At 53.1% G+C, this 19,776-nt stretch overlaps 1 protein-coding gene across 6 annotated transcripts in view; it reads right to left on the bottom strand.

The window, feature by feature from the left end:
- Positions 1–19,776, bottom strand: part of LOC147098788 (ubinuclein-2-like) — a 106,305-nt gene that overhangs the window by 77,308 nt on the left and 9,221 nt on the right. For all 6 annotated transcript variants that reach the window (XM_085969474.1, XM_085969472.1, XM_085969470.1 and 3 more), the window contains exons 2-4: positions 9,315–9,407; positions 3,291–3,392; positions 199–336 (exon numbers count right to left, since the gene is read on the bottom strand). In XM_085969474.1, coding sequence (XP_085825600.1) covers positions 199–336; positions 3,291–3,392; positions 9,315–9,407 — 333 coding nt within the window. The remainder of the gene's footprint in view (positions 1–198; positions 337–3,290; positions 3,393–9,314; positions 9,408–19,776) is intronic.

A 19,776-nucleotide genomic window follows, 5' to 3' on the forward strand; every position in this document is an offset into this window, starting at 1 on the left:
TGAAAAAGAATATAAAATGACATGGCGAACGGGTGGAAAATGGGACCAGAGTAGATAGTTCCAGTTGAAATGCTGGCACTAGATGCCAAACCATCGATAACCAGAATAGGAGGCGCGTTAGGGTCACATCATCATTTGAGTATTTCCCCCCCAAGGTAACACAAGCCGCCATGGAATGAAAATGAAACTGCGACTTACTTTAGGCGATTTCAGTCTTTTCTTCCCTCCCACATCTTCATCTTCGGTGTCGGAGGTCTGCCGGAACTGCAGCGTCCCCGTGTTTATGTAAAACCCTCCGTATTTTGTTGTCAGGGAGGCTGGAACCAACTCGTCATACTGGAAAATAAATTCAGGTTTCAGCAGGAGCCCTTGGTGATTCCACCAGGAGCAGTAGTATTGTGGTAAAGTTACTGGGCTAGAAATCCAGAGGCCTGGACCAATGATCCAGAGGCATGAGATCAAATCCACCATACGCTGCGAATAACGGCGTACGGTCACACCGTGAATAAGGGCGTACGGTCACACCGCGGCTAAGGGCGTACGGTCACACCGCGGCTAAGGGCGTACGGTCACACCGCGGCTAAGGGCGTACGGTCACACCGCGACTAAGGGCGTACGGTCACACCGCGACTAAGGGCGTACGGTCACACCGCGACTAAGGGCGTACGGTCACACCGCGACTAAGGGCGTACGGTCACACCGCGACTAAGGGCGTACGGTCACACCGCGACTAAGGGCGTACGGTCACACCGCGACTAAGGGCGTAAGGTCACACCGGGACTAACGGCGTACGGTCACACCGGGAATAACGGCGTACGGTCACACCGTGAATAACGGCGTACAGTCACACCGCGAATAACGGCGTACAGTCACACCGCGAATAACAACGTACAGACACACCGCGAATAACGGCGTACAGACACACCGCGAATAACGGCGTACAGTGAATAACGGCGTAGTCACACTGAATAACGGCGTACAGTCACACTGAATAACGGCGTACAGTCACACTGAATAACGGCGTACAGTCACACTGAATAACGGCGTACAGTCGCACAGCGAATAACGGCGTACAGTCGCACTGCGAATAACGGCGTACAGTCACACTGAATAACGGCGTACAGTCTCACTGAATAACGGCGTACAGTCGCACTGTGAATAACGGCGTACAGTCGCACTGCGAATAACGGCGTACAGTCACACTGAATAACGGCGTACAGGCACACTGCGAATAACGGCGTACAGGCACACTGCGAATAACGGCGTACAGGCACACTGCGAATAACGGCGTACAGGCACACTGCGAATAACGGCGTACAGGCACGCTGCGAATAACGGCGTACAGGCACGCTGCGAATAACGGCGTACAGGCACGCTGCGAATAACGGCGTACAGGCACGCTGCGAATAACGGCGTAAGGCACGCTGCGAATAACGGCGTACAGGCACGCTGCGAATAACGGCGTACAGGCACGCTGCGAATAACGGCGTACAGGCACTCTGCGAATAACGGCGTACAGGCACACTGCGAATAACGGCGTACAGGCACACTGCGAATAACGGCGTACAGGCACACTGCGAATAACGGCGTACAGGCACACTGCGAATAACGGCGTACAGGCACACTGCGAATAACGGCGTACAGGCACACTGCGAATAACGGCGTACAGGCACACTGAATAGCGGCGTACAGGCACACTGCGAATAACGGCGTACAGTCACACTGCAAATAACGGCGTACAGTCACACTGCGAATAATGGTGTACAGTCACAGTGAATAACGGCGTACAGGCACAGTGAATAACGGCGTACAGGCACAGTGAATAACGGCGTACAGTCAATCTGCGAATAATGGCGTCGTCACACTGCGAATAACGGCGTAGTCACACTGCGAATAACGGCGTAGTCACACTGCGAATAACGGCGTACAGTCACACTGCGAATAACGGCGTACAGTCACACTGCGAATAACGGCGTACAGTCACACCGCGAATAACGGCCTCCAGTCACACCGCGAATAACGGCGTACAGTCACACCGCGAATAACGGCGTACAGTCACACCGTGAATAACGGCGTACAGTCACACCGCGAATAACGGCCTCCAGTCACACCGCAAATAACGGCGTACAGTCACACCGCGAATAACGGCGTACAGTCACACCGCGAATAACGGCGTACAGTCACACCGCGAATAACGGCGTACAGTCACACCGCGAATAACGCCGTAGTCACACCGCGAATAACGGCGTACAGTCACACCGCGAATAACGGCGTAGTCACACCGTGAATAACGGCGTACAGTCACACCGTGAATAACGGCGTAGTCACACCGTGAATAACGGCGTAGTCACACCGTGAATAACAGCGTAGTCACACCGTGAATAACAGCGTAGTCACACCGTGAATAACAGCGTAGTCACACCGTGAATAACAGCGTAGTCACACCGTGAATAACAGCGTAGTCACACCGTGAATAACAGCGTAGTCACACCGTGAATAACAGCGTAGTCACACCGTGAATAACAGCGTACAGTCACACCGTGAATAACAGCGTACAGTCACACCGTGAATAACAGCGTACAGTCACACCGTGAATAACAGCGTACAGTCACACTCTGAATAACAGTGTACAGTCACACAATGAATATTCGCATTTAATCGTATTGTATGAATGTTAACAAACACAGCAGTAAGTGCTTCAATGCTAACAGTCATGACACAGAGGATAATCATTTGAGGACATGCTGGCAGAGGGAGCCTATGGACACTAAGGTCAATCACTGGCTGTGGACCTGCAATAGTCCAACATGAGCAGCTGGTGGCCGATGGCCCCCTGGCACTTGGAAAATGACCCCCTTAACGTTCAGTGTAGCCTACTCCACGGGCCCTACAGTCTTAAGATTCTGCCTACGGGTCTAGACACCCTACCAATGAAAAGAAATCCACACCCAACACTGGTAGGTTGAAAGCCTTACTAGGTAGCACACAGGACAGAAAGCGCTCTGCTGGAGGATTGTATTGACAATGGGCAGAATTACTCGACTGACTTTCTCCACAGTGCATGTTTAAAACTCCCCGCAATGCACCACCATAATATTGGCACATCTCACCGTACTTTGCCGGTAAATCCCACTTGTAACCTCCCTCAGTTACTTGCTGTTGGTTCTGCTGCTCAATCAGTCCATGGAGAGGTTGGTTAGGTTCCTTACAACACACAAAGTGAAGCTAAAAGGACAAATACTCATTTATTGCCAAAGGGGCAGTACAGCTCTCCAATGACCAACACTCACCGCTTCGGAGTTATCGATGAACGGGTCCGTGTCATCGTAGCCGTACCCCATGTCAATTAAATCCTGCATCCGGTCTTTCCGTCGCTTGTGGTTCTTTTGACCCTGCAAGTCCCAGAAGTTGTTTAGTTTGCTTCCCTTCAAGTTAAGAGGACATAAGCGAGCAGGCGCAAGATTTTTAATAGATTATAGATATAATAGTCAATAGCCAGTGGCATTGTCAGAGGTTTATCCCGAGTCTCGTCGGAGGTTTATCCCGAGTCTAGTCAGAGGTTTATCCCGAGTCTAGTCGGAGGCTTATCCCGAGTCTAGTCGGAGGTTTCTCCCCGAGTCTAGTCGGAGGTTTATCCCGAGTCTAGTCGGAGGTTTATCCCGAGTCTAGTCGGAGGCTTATCCCTAGTCTAGTCGGAGGCTTATCCCGAGTCTATTCGGAGGTTTATCCCCGAGTCTAGTCGGAGGCTTATCCCTAGTCTAGTCGGAGGCTTATCCCTAGTCTAGTCGGAGGTTTGTCCCGAGTCTAGTCGGAGGCTTGTCCCGAGTCTAGTCCGAGGTTTATCCCCGAGTCTAGTCGAAGGCTATTCCCGAGTCTAGTCGGAGGCTTATCCCGAGTCTAGTCGGAGGCTTATCCCGAGTCTAGTCGGAGGTTTATCCCTAGTCTAGTCGGAGGCTTATCCCGAGTCTAGTCGGAGGTTTATCCCTAGTCTAGTCGGAGGCTTATCCCGAGTCTAGTCGGAGGTTTATCCCCGAGTCTAGTCGGAGGCTTATCCCAAGTCTAGTCGGAGGCTTATCCCGAGTCTAGTCGGAGGCTTATCCCGAGTCTAGTCGGAGGTTTATCCCGAGTCTAGTCGGAGGTTTATCCCGAGTCTAGTCGGAGGTTTATCCCGAGTCTAGTCGGAGGCTTATCCCTAGTCTAGTCGGAGGCTTATCCCGAGTCTATTCGGAGGTTTATCCCCGAGTCTAGTCGGAGGCTTATCCCTAGTCTAGTCGGAGGCTTATCCCTAGTCTAGTCGGAGGTTTGTCCCGAGTCTAGTCGGAGGCTTGTCCCGAGTCTAGTCCGAGGTTTATCCCCGAGTCTAGTCGAAGGCTATTCCCGAGTCTAGTCGGAGGCTTATCCCGAGTCTAGTCGGAGGCTTATCCCGAGTCTAGTCGGAGGTTTATCCCTAGTCTAGTCGGAGGCTTATCCCGAGTCTAGTCGGAGGTTTATCCCTAGTCTAGTCGGAGGCTTATCCCGAGTCTAGTCGGAGGTTTATCCCCGAGTCTAGTCGGAGGCTTATCCCAAGTCTAGTCGGAGGCTTATCCCGAGTCTAGTCGGAGGCTTATCCCGAGTCTAGTCGGAGGTTTATCCCGAGTCTAGTCGGAGGTTTATCCAGAGTCTAGTCGGAGGCTTATCCCGAGTCTAGTCGGAGGCTTATCCCGAGTCTAGTCGGAGGTTTATCCCGAGTCTAGTCGGAGGTTTATCCCTAGTCTAGTCGGAGGTTTATCCCTAGTCTAGTCGGAGATTTTTCCCGAGTCTAGTCGGAGGCTTATCCCAATCTAGTCGGAGGCTTGTCCCGAGTCTAGTCGGAGGCTTGTCCCGAGTCTAGTCCGAGGTTTATCCCTGAGTCTAGTCGGAGGCTTGTCCCGAGTCTAGTCGGAGGCTTGTCCCGAGTCTAGTCGGAGGCTTGTCCCGAGTCTAGTCGGAGGCTTGTCCCGAGTCTAGTCCGAGGTTTATCCCTGAGTCTAGTCGGAGGCTTATCCCTGAGTCTAGTCGGAGGCTTATCCCGAGTCTAGTCGGAGGCTATTCCCGAGTCTAGTCGGAGGCTTATCCCGAGTCTAGTCGGAGGCTTATCCCGAGTCTAGTCGGAGGTTTATCCCGAGTCTAGTCGGAGGCTTATCCCGAGTCTAGTCGGAGGTTTATCCCTAGTCTAGTCAGAGGCTTATCCCGAGTCTAGTCGGAGGTTTATCCCCGAGTCTAGTCGGAGGCTTGTCCCGAGTCTAGTCGGAGGCTTGTCCCGAGTCTAGTCGGAGGCTTAACCCGAGTATAGTCGGAGGTTTATCCCGAGTCTAGTCGGAGGTTTATCCAGAGTCTAGTCGGAGGTTTATCCCTAGTCTAGTCGAAGGCTATTCCCGAGTCTAGTCGGAGGTTTATCCCCGAGTCTAGTCGGAGGCTTATCCCGAGTCTAGTCGAAGGCTATTCCCGAGTCTAGTCGGAGGTTTATCCCCGAGTCTAGTCGGAGGCTTATCCCGAGTCTAGTCGGAGGTTTATCCCTAGTCTAGTCGGAGGCTTATCCCGAGTCTAGTCGGAGGTTTATCCCCGAGTCTAGTCGGAGGCTTGTCCCGAGTCTAGTCGGAGGCTTGTCCCGAGTCTAGTCGGAGGCTTATCCCGAGTCTAGTCGGAGGTTTATCCCGAGTCTAGTCGGAGGTTTATCCAGAGTCTAGTCGGAGGTTTATCCCTAGTCTAGTCGGAGGTTTATCCCTAGTCTAGTCGGAGGTTTATCCCTAGTCTAGTCGGAGATTTTTCCCGAGTCTAGTCGGAGGCTTATCCCAATCTAGTCGGAGGCTTATCCCTAGTCTAGTCGGAGGTTTATCCCCGAGTCTAGTCGGAGGCTTGTCCAGAGTCTAGTCGGAGGCTTGTCCCGAGTCTAGTCGGAGGCTTGTCCCGAGTCTAGTCCGAGGTTTATCCCTGAGTCTAGTCGGAGGCTTATCCCGAGTCTAGTCGGAGGCTTATCCCGAGTCTAGTCGGAGGCTTATCCCGAGTCTAGTCGGAGGCTTATCCCGAGTCTAGTCGGAGGCTTATCCCGAGTCTAGTCGGAGGCTTATCCCGAGTCTAGTCGGAGGCTTATCCCGAGTCTAGTCGGAGGTTTATCCCGAGTCTAGTCGGAGGTTTATCCCTAGTCTAGTCGGAGGTTTATCCCTAGTCTAGTCGGAGATTTTTCCCGAGTCTAGTCGGAGGCTTATCCCAATCTAGTCGGAGGCTTGTCCCGAGTCTAGTCCGAGGTTTATCCCTGAGTCTAGTCGGAGGCTTGTCCCGAGTCTAGTCGGAGGCTTGTCCCGAGTCTAGTCGGAGGCTTGTCCCGAGTCTAGTCGGAGGCTTGTCCCGAGTCTAGTCCGAGGTTTATCCCTGAGTCTAGTCGGAGGCTTATCCCTGAGTCTAGTCGGAGGCTTATCCCGAGTCTAGTCGGAGGCTATTCCCGAGTCTAGTCGGAGGCTTATCCAGAGTCTAGTCGGAGGCTTATCCCGAGTCTAGTCGGAGGTTTATCCCGAGTCTAGTCGGAGGCTTATCCCGAGTCTAGTCGGAGGTTTATCCCTAGTCTAGTCAGAGGCTTATCCCGAGTCTAGTCGGAGGTTTATCCCCGAGTCTAGTCGGAGGCTTGTCCCGAGTCTAGTCGGAGGCTTGTCCCGAGTCTAGTCGGAGGCTTAACCCGAGTATAGTCGGAGGTTTATCCCGAGTCTAGTCGGAGGTTTATCCAGAGTCTAGTCGGAGGTTTATCCCTAGTCTAGTCGAAGGCTATTCCCGAGTCTAGTCGGAGGTTTATCCCCGAGTCTAGTCGGAGGCTTATCCCGAGTCTAGTCGAAGGCTATTCCCGAGTCTAGTCGGAGGTTTATCCCCGAGTCTAGTCGGAGGCTTATCCCGAGTCTAGTCGGAGGTTTATCCCTAGTCTAGTCGGAGGCTTATCCCGAGTCTAGTCGGAGGTTTATCCCCGAGTCTAGTCGGAGGCTTGTCCCGAGTCTAGTCGGAGGCTTGTCCCGAGTCTAGTCGGAGGCTTATCCCGAGTCTAGTCGGAGGTTTATCCCGAGTCTAGTCGGAGGTTTATCCAGAGTCTAGTCGGAGGTTTATCCCTAGTCTAGTCGGAGGTTTATCCCTAGTCTAGTCGGAGGTTTATCCCTAGTCTAGTCGGAGATTTTTCCCGAGTCTAGTCGGAGGCTTATCCCAATCTAGTCGGAGGCTTATCCCTAGTCTAGTCGGAGGTTTATCCCCGAGTCTAGTCGGAGGCTTGTCCAGAGTCTAGTCGGAGGCTTGTCCCGAGTCTAGTCGGAGGCTTGTCCCGAGTCTAGTCCGAGGTTTATCCGAGTCTAGTCGGAGGCTTATCCCGAGTCTAGTCGGAGGCTTATCCCGAGTCTAGTCGGAGGCTTATCCCGAGTCTAGTCGGAGGCTTATCCCGAGTCTAGTCGGAGGCTTATCCCGAGCCTAGTCGGAGGCTTATCCCGAGTCTAGTCGGAGGCTTATCCCGAGTCTAGTCGGAGGCTTATCCCGAGTCTAGTCTGAGGCTTATCCCGAGTCTAGTCGGAGGCTTATCCCGAGTCTAGTCGGAGGCTTATCCCGAGTCTAGTCGGAGGCTTATCCCGAGTCTAGTCGGAGGCTTATCCCGAGTCTAGTCGGAGGCTTATCCCGAGTCTAGTCGGAGGCTTATCCCGAGTCTAGTCGGAGGCTTATCCCGAGTCTAGTCGGAGGTTTATCCCGAGTCTAGTCGGAGGTTTATCCCGAGTCTAGTCGGAGGTTTATTCCCGAGTCTAGTCGGAGGCTTATCCCGAGTCTAGTCGGAGGCTTATCCCGAGTCTAGTCGGAGGCTTATCCCCGAGTCTAGTCGGAGGCTTATCCCGAGTCTAGTCGGAGGCTTATCCCGAGTCTAGTCGGAGGCTTATCCCGAGTCTAGTCGGAGGTTTATCCCGAGTCTAGTCGGAGGTTTATCCCGAGTCTAGTCGGAGGTTTATCCCGAGTCTAGTCAGAGGTTTATCCCGAGTCTAGTCGGAGGTTTATCCCGAGTCTAGTCGGAGGTTTATCCCGAGTCTAGTCGGAGGTTTATCCCGAGTCTAGTCAGAGGTTTATCCCGAGTCTAGTCGGAGGTTTATCCCGAGTCTAGTCGGAGGCTTATCCCGAGTCTAGTCGGAGGTTTATCCCGAGTCTAGTCGGAGGTTTATCCCGAGTCTAGTCGGAGGTTTATCCCGAGTCTAGTCGGAGGCTTATCCCGAGTCTAGTCGGAGGTTTATCCCGAGTCTAGTCGGAGGTTTATCCCGAGTCTAGTCGGAGGTTTATCCCGAGTCTAGTCGGAGGCTTATCCCTATTCTAGTCGGAGGCTTATCCCGGGGACAAAAGATAGACAGTCAGTTCACGCAGGTTTCTTTAACACCCGTGAACCGACTGAACTCCTTTTGCTGTGGTTTCTTTCCAGTGACCAATGAAATCTGACAGTTGTGCAACACTGAAGCCCTGCATCCCCAGATAATTCAACCAATTAGGTCTGCCGGGAAAGTGTTCACAGATTAATTCACAGAAGAGAAAAAACGTGCGACCTTCGGATGATCAGTTACAGTCTGAATTATCTACATGTGCTTAATAGCCAAGAGTTTGGAAATCAAAGTTGCTGCCACTTCAGCGTCACAATATACCCAGGGATTGAATGAGTCATCGCTCACAGGCACAGGCCAGGAACAGGGCCAGAGAAGACTTGGAAAACTACCTGAGCTAAAACAGCCAGCTGCTGGGATGGCATTTCTCTGGGCATGGAGCCAAGCTCACAGGGCAGAAATGTTTCTGCATCCTGTTCAGTGGCTCTTTATTTCTCTCTCATACGGGGATCTGCTGAGCACGATTAAAAACACAGCCACACAGATCACGCCACCCAAGCCAGGCCAATACTGCCGTCTTTCGGATGAGACCGCGGCCCCCGTCTGCTCTCAGGTGGGCCTAAAGGATCCCTCAGCACTATTCGAAAACGAGCAGGGGAGTTGCCCCGATGTCCGAAGCCAACATTTATCCCTCGACCAAGACCATTAAAAACAGATTATCTGGTCAGTATCTCATTTGCTGTTTGTGGGAGCTTGCTGTGCACAAATTGGCTGCCGCGTTTCCTACACTACAACAGTGACTACACTTCAAAAGGTACTTCATTGGCTGTAAAGCACTTTGGGACGTCCTGAGGATGTGAAAGGTGCTATAGAAATGCAAGTTCTTTGTTCTTAAAAAAGGTAGAAGTGGTGTGAGAATGTCTCAGCGTCCGCTGATGCACCACTCGCGTGCACTCACACTCGCGCCCACACGACACTCACGTATTTTTCCTCAAGTTTCTTTGCTAAAGCTTCCACCTCTTTCCTCGCTTTCTCTTCATCGTTGAAGGGATCGTCAGGGTTGGCAGAATTTCTCTGTTGGAAAAAAAAACAAGAAAAGCAGTTTGTTTGAGGTGTGCAGGAGACAGCTTGACGAGCGCTGTGGGAGTGCTCTCCTGACATCTCAGTGCCTGCCCAGTGAGGTACTGACCCAAACAGACCAGGGCAGTCCCGGGGTCGAGGGCCGGCCTGTGCCGAGTTAACCAATCTGAAGTCGGGCAGCGATGCTACGATTAGCCTGAGTTTCCGAAGGTGGGAGAAGGAAAAAAAAATCATTCAGTTTCAGACCATTGTCGAGCTGCCCCCCCCCCCCCCCCTGGATGTCAGGAGCACAGGATCGAGCTCACGTGAGACTGATCACAGTAGAACAGCCCAACATTCACCGACGAGGCTCACACAAGAATGAGCACTTGCGCAAGGTGTCAGAGGACAGGCAGTGAGGCAATGCCTGGTGGGTGGGGGAGATATTGGCCTTGGAGGGGGTGCAGCACAGATTCACCAGAACAATACCGGGACTAAAAGGGCTCAATTATCAGGACAGTTTGCAGACTGGGCTTGTATTCCCTCGAGTATAGAAGATTAAGGGGTGATATTATGGAGATGATTAAAATACGATAGTTTTGCTCTATTTCCTCTGGTTTGGGAGGGGGGGGTGCGTACAGAACAAGGGGACATAACCTTAAAATTAGAGCCAGGCCGTTCAGGGGTGATGTCAGGAAGCACTTCTTCACACAAAGGGTGGTGGAAATCTGGAACTCTCTCCCCCAAAAAGCTGTGAGGCTGGAGGCCAGTTGAAACTGAGTGAGATAGATTTTTGTTAGGCAAAGATATTAAGGGTAATGGAATGAAGGCGGGTGGGTGGAGTTCAGATACAGATCAGCCATGATCTAACTAAATGGCGGAACAGGCTCGAGGGGCTGAATGGTCTCCTCCTGTTGCTATGTTCTTAACAGGCAGAAATATTTCACAAAGAACCTGTAAGAAACAATTTGGCACTAACACATATTGCAACTTTTAGTTGCGTCCGACTTAAACTGGACTAAGTGACCAGAATATCCAATGGTTACTTTTCACTTAGCGATCCATTTGTTCTGATCAGAATCCGGTATAAAGTTACTTGCCAAGGCTTCTTCGGCAGCACCTCCGAAACCCGCGACCTCTTCCACCTAGAAGGACAAGGGCAGCAGGCGCACGGGAACACCACCACCTCCAAGTTCCCCTCCAAGTCACACACCATCCTGACTGGGAAATATATCGCCGATCCTTCATCGTCGCTGGGTCAAAATCCTGGAACTCCGTCCCTAACAGCACTGTGGGAGTACCTTCACCACACGGACTGCAGCGGTTCAAGGCGGTGGCTCACCACCACCTTCTCAAGGGCAATTAGGAATGGGCAATAAATGCTGGCCTTGCCAGCGACGCCCACATCCCATAAAAACAAATTAAAAAAAATAGCTTATGGTAAGTGTAGGTACTAGGAAGGGCTGGAAGAGTCTGTGCCTCTCCCCCACACACGGCGCAGATTGACACGACCAGTGATTGGGGAGCGTGTGCAGCAGCAGGGTTTAGAACGCGACAGATTGCCAAGTACTACCTGAAGATTTGTTGTTGTACATTTAGAGCCAGACTGTGAGCCACAGAGTACAAGAATGGCCAAGCAAAACAACTTTCATTCATTTATATAGCGCCTTATAACATTAAAAAAAAGACATACATTTCTGTAGCGCCTTTCATGACCAACAGACGTCCCAAAGCGCTTTACAGCCAATGAAGTACTTTTTGAAGTGTGGTCAGAAAATTTGTACACAGCAAGCTCGCACAAACAGGATGTGATAATGACCAGATAATCTGTTTTAGTGATGTTGGACGACAGACGGGGCCCTCAGTTGAAGGTCTCATGCAAAAGTCGGCACCTCCGACAGTGCCGCACTCCCTCAGCACTGCACTGGAGTGTCAGCCTGGATTTTTGTGCTCAAGTCTCTGGAGTAAGATGAACATAAAACCTGCTCCTGTGCAGTTTTAATTGTTTTCAGACAATGTGCTGCCATTCCCCTTTGCCCAAAACACTGTAAACTGTGCTGGTAGATTTTAGGCTCCAGTTTATCAACAGGCTTTTTAAAAAAAATCAACTTCAGTGCGGGATCAAGAGAGTGCTGCACTGTCGGAGGTGCCGTCTTTCAGATAAGACGTTAAACCGAGGCCCCGTCTGGTTGTTCAGGTGGTATAAAAGAACCTGGTGTGCAGTCCCACAGGTGCTGGGTGCTCGCTGGTACCTCTGCCAACTGCCCGCTCTTCAAGTACGAGTGCAGGTAAAAAAGTGCGGTCAAGTTGTTGCATTTTGGGGAGAGGAAGCTCTGAGCCGGTCTTCACCGGGGATTCACACGCCTTTCCAGCAGGGGTGACTGACTGGGCAGCCATCAGTCGTTGGAACCCTGGCTGTTCCCTCCGCCCTTCACTGTGTCTAAGGCGCTGAATCCCCAAACGACTCCCTACCCGAGATCAGCTAACTCAGCAGAGAGCCGGAATCGAAGCAGAGACCGTCTGTTCTGAATGGCTCAGCTACACGTGGACTTTACATAGAATGTACTTCTTCTTCTTAGGCAGTCCCTTGGAACCGAGGATGACTTGCTTCCAGATTAAAAATGAGTTCTCGGGTGACTGATGAGTCCAATGCGAGCCATGAGGGTCCTGAAGCTCATTTTAAAGGGTGGAAGATGCCTGTGCGTGAATTTTTTAAATATGGGGTGGCCGTTGCACACCAGCTACCACACGGGCTTGACAGAGCAAGGTCTTGGTCCAATGGCAAGGGGATCCAAGATGATTGGAGACCAGGCTCTGCTACAACGGCCTAGCACACACACCCCTATATCTCTCCCCAACCCCCCCCCCTCCTTCCCGCAGGTCCTCACTGCCTGGGTTTCGTAGGATGTCTGGCCTTTCAGTCCGTAAGGGTCACCCTTACGGACTGATGGGTTACATACAGAAGAATGTACAGCACAGAAACAGGCCATTCGGCCCAACTGGTCTATGCTGGTGTTTATGCTCCACACACGAAGCTCCTCTCACCTTACTTCACCTCACCCTAGCAACATATCCTTCGATTCCTTTCTCCCCCATGTACTTATCTAGCTTCCCCTTGAATGCATCTATGCAATTCACCTCAACCACTCCACGTGGAAACCACTAAATGAAGAACAACATTTATACAGCACCTTTCACAACCTCAGGATGTCCCAAAGCGCTTTACAGCCAATGAAGTACTTTTGGAAGCATAATCACTGTCCCAATGTAGGAAATGCAGCAGCCAATTTGCACACAGCAAGATCCCACAAATAGCAACGAGACAAAGACCGGATAATCTGTTTTAGTGATGTCGGTTAATGGATAAACATTGGCCCCAGGGAGAACTCCCCTCCTCTTCTTCGGGGCAGGCCATATTAGATTTAATAATGAGTAATGAGCCAGATTTAGTTAGCAGCCTAACCTTGAACATATATCTTATAGCGATCATAATAGGATAGAGTTCAACGTCATGTTTGAAAAGGAGAAACGCACTGCATAGTAAAGGTTAAAGTGATAAAACGATTCCATCTGTGCCAAGGTACAGCTTCTGCATATTTCACTTATAAGTTAAAATTGTCCCCACATTTTTTAGCTCATAAAATCCAGCACGGACACCCTTGTCACTATTAATTCCCACTCCCTGCCACGCACACAAGCTGGGCACCATACAGACGCTGCCTGACCTGCTGAGTAGTTCCAGCATTTCCTGCTTCTATTTCAGATTTCCAGCATCTGCAGGAATTTGCTTTTGCTCTCCAATACCACGATTGTACCACAGCACCTCAACCGAGCGCACAGTAGCCCCGTAGAGTTCAGTCCCCAAACAACACAAACACCTACACATTAAAAATCCGACATCTGTGCACACTTCCTGTGTCAACTTTTCCATTATAAAGTCCTGTGGCCACATTTAGAATGGAAATTTCCTATGTAAACACGTCACGCTGTAGTTACACCCTCCTGCCAGTGGCGGCGCTGTAGCACCTCAGTTTTACATCTCAGCTCCTCAGCCTATACTGCAGAGATATTCCTGTGGTAAGACCGACTGTGCTTCCCAAATTGCTGAACATTTTTCTACCTAACCATATAAATAAATCATAGGAAGAGAACAAAAAAATAAAGATACAGGTTGAGCGCCCAAAATCCGGAGTTCCGGAATCCGGGACGATTGGTGGCAGGGTCGTCCGGAATCCGTAAAGTGTTCTGGAATCTGGAACTCCGGATTTTGGGCGCTCAAAAAGCCATTAACTTTTGTTGTCTTTTTTTATTAAAAATCCTATGAAAAATGCGAGTGATGCAATAAAATTTCAGTGTTGTGTTTTCTCCTCCTTAATCGGCGCAGCTCCACTAAGTGTTTCCGCCAGGCTGCGGCCACGGCACCACGCCGCCCTGGTGGCCTAATGTGGGCCATCGGATGCTCTACAGAGCTCGCAGCGTCCCTCCCCCTTTAACAGAAGGGGCGGGCCGGAGAAACACGTCAGCGCTACGCAGGAGCGGCCCAGGCATTTCCGGACTTCGGAACGTGTTTCTGATGTCCGAAGTCCGAAAACGCCCGAGCCCAGATTGCAACATTTCCGGACATCAGAAACACGTTTTGAAGTCCTGAAAAACATGGAAACCGGCTCGGCCTCGGTCCCGAGGTTGCCGGATTCAGGACGCTCAACCTGTCGTATGTATGACTTTAACGTAGGAGCCAAATTACATTGAGCATCCCGGTCCAATCTATCCTCTGCCCTCTAACTCCACTTGCTCTTGACACACCTACATCAAAATGGCCTACGCACAACTCCAGCCCCACGACATGTTGGTTGACTTTAAATGCTCTCAGAGGTGGCGCCTAGTGAATCACTCAGTTGCCAGGGGAACTAGGGATGGGCAATAAATGCAACCTTGCCAAACACATTGCGAGAACAAATTAAACAATTAAGAAACGAGTCAACGCCTTCAGAGGAGGAAGAGAGGCCTGCAAAACAATAAACTAACACGACTACCAAGGTTTCCGAGATTTACATCGCCTGGACCAGTTACTGCCTGCACAGGACCTTAACGCAAAAATATTTTGGGCCACTGGTAATTTTGAAAACATAAATAGAAGCTCCCGCACTGGATGTTGATGGAATATGTTTGTTCCTCGGTGGTGAGGGCAGAGCCAGTAAACAACAGACTTACAAGGATCTTGCTCGGGAACGGTGTCAGCCCTGGCTCAGTGGGTGGCACCCTCGCCTCTGAGTCAGAAGGTTGTGGATTCAAGTCCCACTCCAGAGACTTCAGCACAAAAATCCAGACTGACACTCCTAGTGCAGTGCTGAGGAACCCCGGTTACACGGCCACAGATCCAGGAACCCCGGTTACACGGCCACAGATCCAGGAACCCCGGTTACACGGCCACAGATCCAGGAACCCCGGTTACACGGCCACAGATCCAGGAACCCCGGTTACACGGCCACAGATCCAGGAACCCCGGTTACACGGCCACAGATCCAGGAACCCCGGTTACACGGCCACAGATCCAGGAACCCCGGTTACACGGCCACAGATCCAGGAACCCCGGTTACACAGCCACAGATCCAGGAACCCCGGTTGCGCGGCCACAGATCCAGGAACCCCGGTTGCGCGGCCACAGATCCAGGAACCCCGGTTACACGGCCACAGATCCAGGAACCCCGGTTGCGCGGCCACAGATCCAGGAACCCCGGTTACACGGCCACAGATCCAGGAACCCCGGTTACACGGCCACTAATATAAAGTAAAACTTACCTGAACCTACTCCTGAATTTTGCCGGTTAAGAGAGGTTTCCGGTTAGTTAGGTGCCGGTTAAAAGAGAGTTTCCTATATAAATGCAAGTCAGTCTTTCTTTCAATATCACCTTCCCGTTCTCTCTTCCCCCCACCCCTGCTCCATGGTTGAATAGGTAAGCGTGCTACTGAACCAGAAGGTTGCAGGCTGGACCCCGGCTGATGCAGAGTATGATCTCAACTGGCGGGTGCCACAGTTAGCGAGGGGATAGAAACATAGAAGATAGGAGCAGGAGTAGGCCATTCGGCCCCTCGAGCCTGCTCTGCCATTCAATGAGATCATGGCTGATCATCCAAATTCAGTACCCTGTCCCAGCCTTCTCCCCATATCCCTTGATCCCTTTAGCCTCAAGAAATACATCCAACTCCTTCTTGAATATATTTAATGAATTGGCCTCTACTGCCTTCTGTGGTAGAGAATTCCACAGGTTCACCACTCTCTGGGTGAAGAAATTCCTCCTCATCTCTGTCCTAAATGGCTTACCCCTTATCCTTATAGAAACATAGAAGATGCGAAAAGAAAAATCAGCAGAAGAAAGTCTTGCATTTATATAGCGCCTTTCGTGACCTTGGGTCGTCCCAAACTGCTTTACAGCCAGCGAAATACTTTTGAAGTGTAGTCACTGTTGTATATGACTGGAAAGTTAGAGTGTGCAGTTGTTGAGCGAGGCTGTGATGCCGTTCACAGTCGAACAACCGGCCAAGACTCACTATCGAGGCCTATACATGAAGAGTGGCCACTCGGGTGAGATACTTGGCGGACACCTTGCACCTACATAACCGAATCGCAGCAAGAGTTGGCATCTGCTTGAAGAACTGGCAATCAAATTGTAAAACGAAAAAATCGGCAGTGCGATGTTTGGCCGAGAGAGAGAAAACAAGCCTGCAATTAGGTACAATGCACCAGCTAATTGTTTATCGGGAGCTACTGAATGCACATGGTACTTAATCATTAACAGGAGAAAAACTTCCCAACAATCCAAACTCCGCAGCACTGTCTGCGGGGCAACAGGAATGCTGTCCTGTCCCGACGGCAAGGGATGACTGCACCGGATTAAGGTTGATGCGTCCCAACATGCAAATGAATTTCACGGGACAGGGAAAGACAATTCCACAGCAGGACAAGCTCCCTGCTCAACTTGCACGTCAGCTGAATTTCAACACAGGTCTTTTGAGTCAGAAAACAGTCCCTGCCCTTAGTTGTTTTAGGAACTAGGCTTGACTTCTGCTCCAGGCTTCAGGCCTGAGCCCCACCGCACATTTTCAGCTCCAAACCGTAGCACACATGTTGAATATAGTGGGACATAATACATGGGCTGAACTGGTGACCATTCTATAAATGGCGCCAACTCTCAGTGCAGATTGCACTGTGTATAAAGTATTATATGGTTTGGATCGCGGTAACCCCACAATACTGCATCACAGTAAGCCAAGGAATTAGGTTCAGAGAATTGAAGTTAGTTTAAAAGTAACTAGCTGGAGAACTTCCTGACTCAAAGAGTGAGAATCCTATTGAGTAACCTGCCAGCCAGGGCAGGAGGGACAAAAACATCAGGGACGTTCTCAAGAGGCAGTGGATGCTGTAATGGGAGAGCTGACGTACTAAAGGACCAGTATCCAAACTACAGCCTGTGGGACCCAGTGTTATTTGCAATTATATTTCTGTCTTGCTGGTTTTGTCCGGTTTGAACCTGTGGGCCAGATTGGTTCATATGCGCAGCTTAAGGACCATGGATCCGTACTGTACTAGAGAGATGAGGTTAGATAGCTGCCCAGTCATTTCTTGATCGCAACTTTTCTTGTATGTCCATGAAAGGTTGGCCGTTAATAATTACAAGCTTGGCTCAGTGGGCAGCAGCCTTGCCGGAGTCAAAAGGTTGTGGGTTCAAGCCTCACAACTGGACTTGGGCAGACAACCGAGGCCGACACTCCAGGGCGGTATTGACTGAGGGAGTGCTGCGGTGTCGCAGATCACCTCTTTTGAATGAGACGTCAAACCAAGCACCTGTCTGCCTCTTTGGTTGCACTTATAAAAAAAATCCCATTGCACTATTCAAGGGAGTTCTCCCCGGTGTCCTGGTCAACATTTATCACTCAACCAACACCACCAAACAGATTAACTGATCATTTATCTCATTCACTGTCTCTGGGATCTTGCTGTGTACAAATTGGCAGCCTCTTGATGCGATTCCAAAGTGAAAGACTTGCATTTCTACGACTGGAGGGGGGGGGGGGGGGCGCAAGATGGTACGGTGGAGGGGGGGCGAGGAGGGACGGCGGAGGGGGCGCGCGGGGAGGGATGGCGGACGCGAGACGGCGGAGGGGGGCGCGAGTGTGGGGGGGGTGTGTGACGGGGTGTGGGCAGAGGGTGAGGGGATGTTGGGGATGAGGGAGTGAGGGGGTGTGAAGAGGGGGGGGAGGGTGAGGGGGGGCTGTGAGAGATTGAGGGGGTGTTGGGGGCTATGGGTGGGTGAGATGGTGAGGGAGTGTTGGGGGTGAGGGGTGGTTGGGGAGCGGGGAGGGGGCGTTGAAGGGGGTTCTGTAGGGGTGTAATAGTGGGTGGGGGGAGTGCGATGGGGGGGTTGAGGGGAGTGCGATGGGGGGGTTGAGGGGAGTGCGATGGGGGGGTTGAGGGGAGTGCGATGGGGGGGTTGAGGGGAGTGCGATGGGGGGGTTGAGGGGAGTGCGATGGGGGGGTTGAGGGGAGTGCGATGGGGGGGTTGAGGGGAGTGCGATGGGGGGGTTGAGGGGAGTGCGATGGGGGGGTTGAGGGGAGTGCGATGGGGGGGTTGAGGGGAGTGCGATGGGGGGGTTGAGGGGAGTGCGATGGGGGGGGTTGAGGGGAGTGCGATGGGGGGGGTTGAGGGGAGTGCGATGGGGGGGGCTGAGGGGAGTGCGATGGGGGGGGCTGAGGGGAGTGCGATGGGGGGGCTGAGGGGAGTGCGATGGGGGGGCTGAGGGGAGTGCGATGGGGGGGCTGAGGGGAGTGCGATGGGGGGGCTGAGGGGAGTGCGATGGGGGGGCTGAGGGGAGTGCGATGGGGGGGCTGAGGGGAGTGCGATGGGGGGGCTGAGGGGAGTGCGATGGGGGGGCTGAGGGGAGTGCGATGGGGGGGCTGAGGGGAGTGCGATGGGGGGGCTGAGGGGAGTGCGATGGGGGGGCTGAGGGGAGTGCGATGGGGGGTTGAGGGGAGTGCGATGGGGGGTTGAGGGAGTGCGATGGGGGGCTGAGGGGAGTGCGATGGGGGGGTTGAGGGGAGTGCGATGGGGGGGTTGAGGGGAGTGCGATGGGGGGGTTGGGGAGTGCGATGGGGGGGTTGAGGGGAGTGCGATGGGGGGGTTGAGGGGAGTGCGATGGGGGGGTTGAGGGGAGTGCGATGGGGGGGTTGAGGGGAGTGCGATGGGGGGGTTGAGGGGAGTGCGATGGGGGGGGTTGAGGGGAGTGCGATGGGGGGGTTGAGGGGAGTGCGATGGGGGGGTTGAGGGGAGTGCGATGGGGGGGGTTGAGGGGAGTGCGATGGGGGGGGTTGAGGGGAGTGCGATGGGGGGGTTGAGGGGAGTGCGATGGGGGGGGTTGAGGGGGAGTGCGATGGGGGGGTTGAGGGGAGTGCGATGGGGGGGGTTGAGGGGAGTGCGATGGGGGGGTTGAGGGGAGTGCGATGGGGGGGTTGAGGGGAGTGCGATGGGGGGGTTGAGGGGAGTGCGATGGGGGGGTTGAGGGGAGTGCGATGGGGGGGTTGAGGGGAGTGCGATGGGGGGGGTTGAGGGGAGTGCGATGGGGGGGTTGAGGGAGCGGTTGAGTGCGATGGGGGGGGTTGAGGGGAGTGCGATGGGGGGGTTGAGGGGAGTGCGATGGGGGGGTTGAGGGGAGTGCGATGGGGGGGGTTGAGGGGAGTGCGATGGGGGGGTTGAGGGGAGTGCGATGGGGGGGTTGAGGGGAGTGCGATGGGGGGGTTGAGGGGAGTGCGATGGGGGGGTTGAGGGGAGTGCGATGGGGGGTTGAGGGGAGTGCGATGGGGGGGGTTGAGGGGAGTGCGATGGGGGTTGAGGGGAGTGCGATGGGGGGTTGAGGGGAGTGCGATGGGGGGGTTGAGGGGAGTGCGATGGGGGGGTTGAGGGGAGTGCGATGGGGGGGTTGAGGGGAGTGCGATGGGGGGGTTGAGGGGAGTGCGATGGGGGGGGTTGAGGGGAGTGCGATGGGGGGGGTTGAGGGGAGTGCGATGGGGGGGTTGAGGGGAGTGCGATGGGGGGGGTTGAGGGGAGTGCGATGGGGGGGTTGAGGGGAGTGCGATGGGGGGGGGTTGAGGGGAGTGCGATGGGGGGGGTTGAGGGGAGTGCGATGGGGGGGGTTGAGGGGAGTGCGATGGGGGGGGTTGAGGGGAGTGCGATGGGGGGGTTGAGGGGGAGTGCGATGGGGGGGTTGAGGGGAGTGCGATGGGGGGGTTGAGGGAGAGTGCGATGGGGGGGGTTGAGGGGAGTGCGATGGGGGGGGTTGAGGGGAGTGCGATGGGGGGGGGGTTGAGGGGAGTGCGATGGGGGGGTTGAGG

Source organism: Somniosus microcephalus, chromosome 28 (genome assembly GCF_052327205.1).
Source record: "Somniosus microcephalus isolate GS21.2 chromosome 28, FLI_Smic_1.0, whole genome shotgun sequence".
NCBI classification, from domain to species: Eukaryota; Metazoa; Chordata; class Chondrichthyes; order Squaliformes; family Somniosidae; genus Somniosus; species Somniosus microcephalus.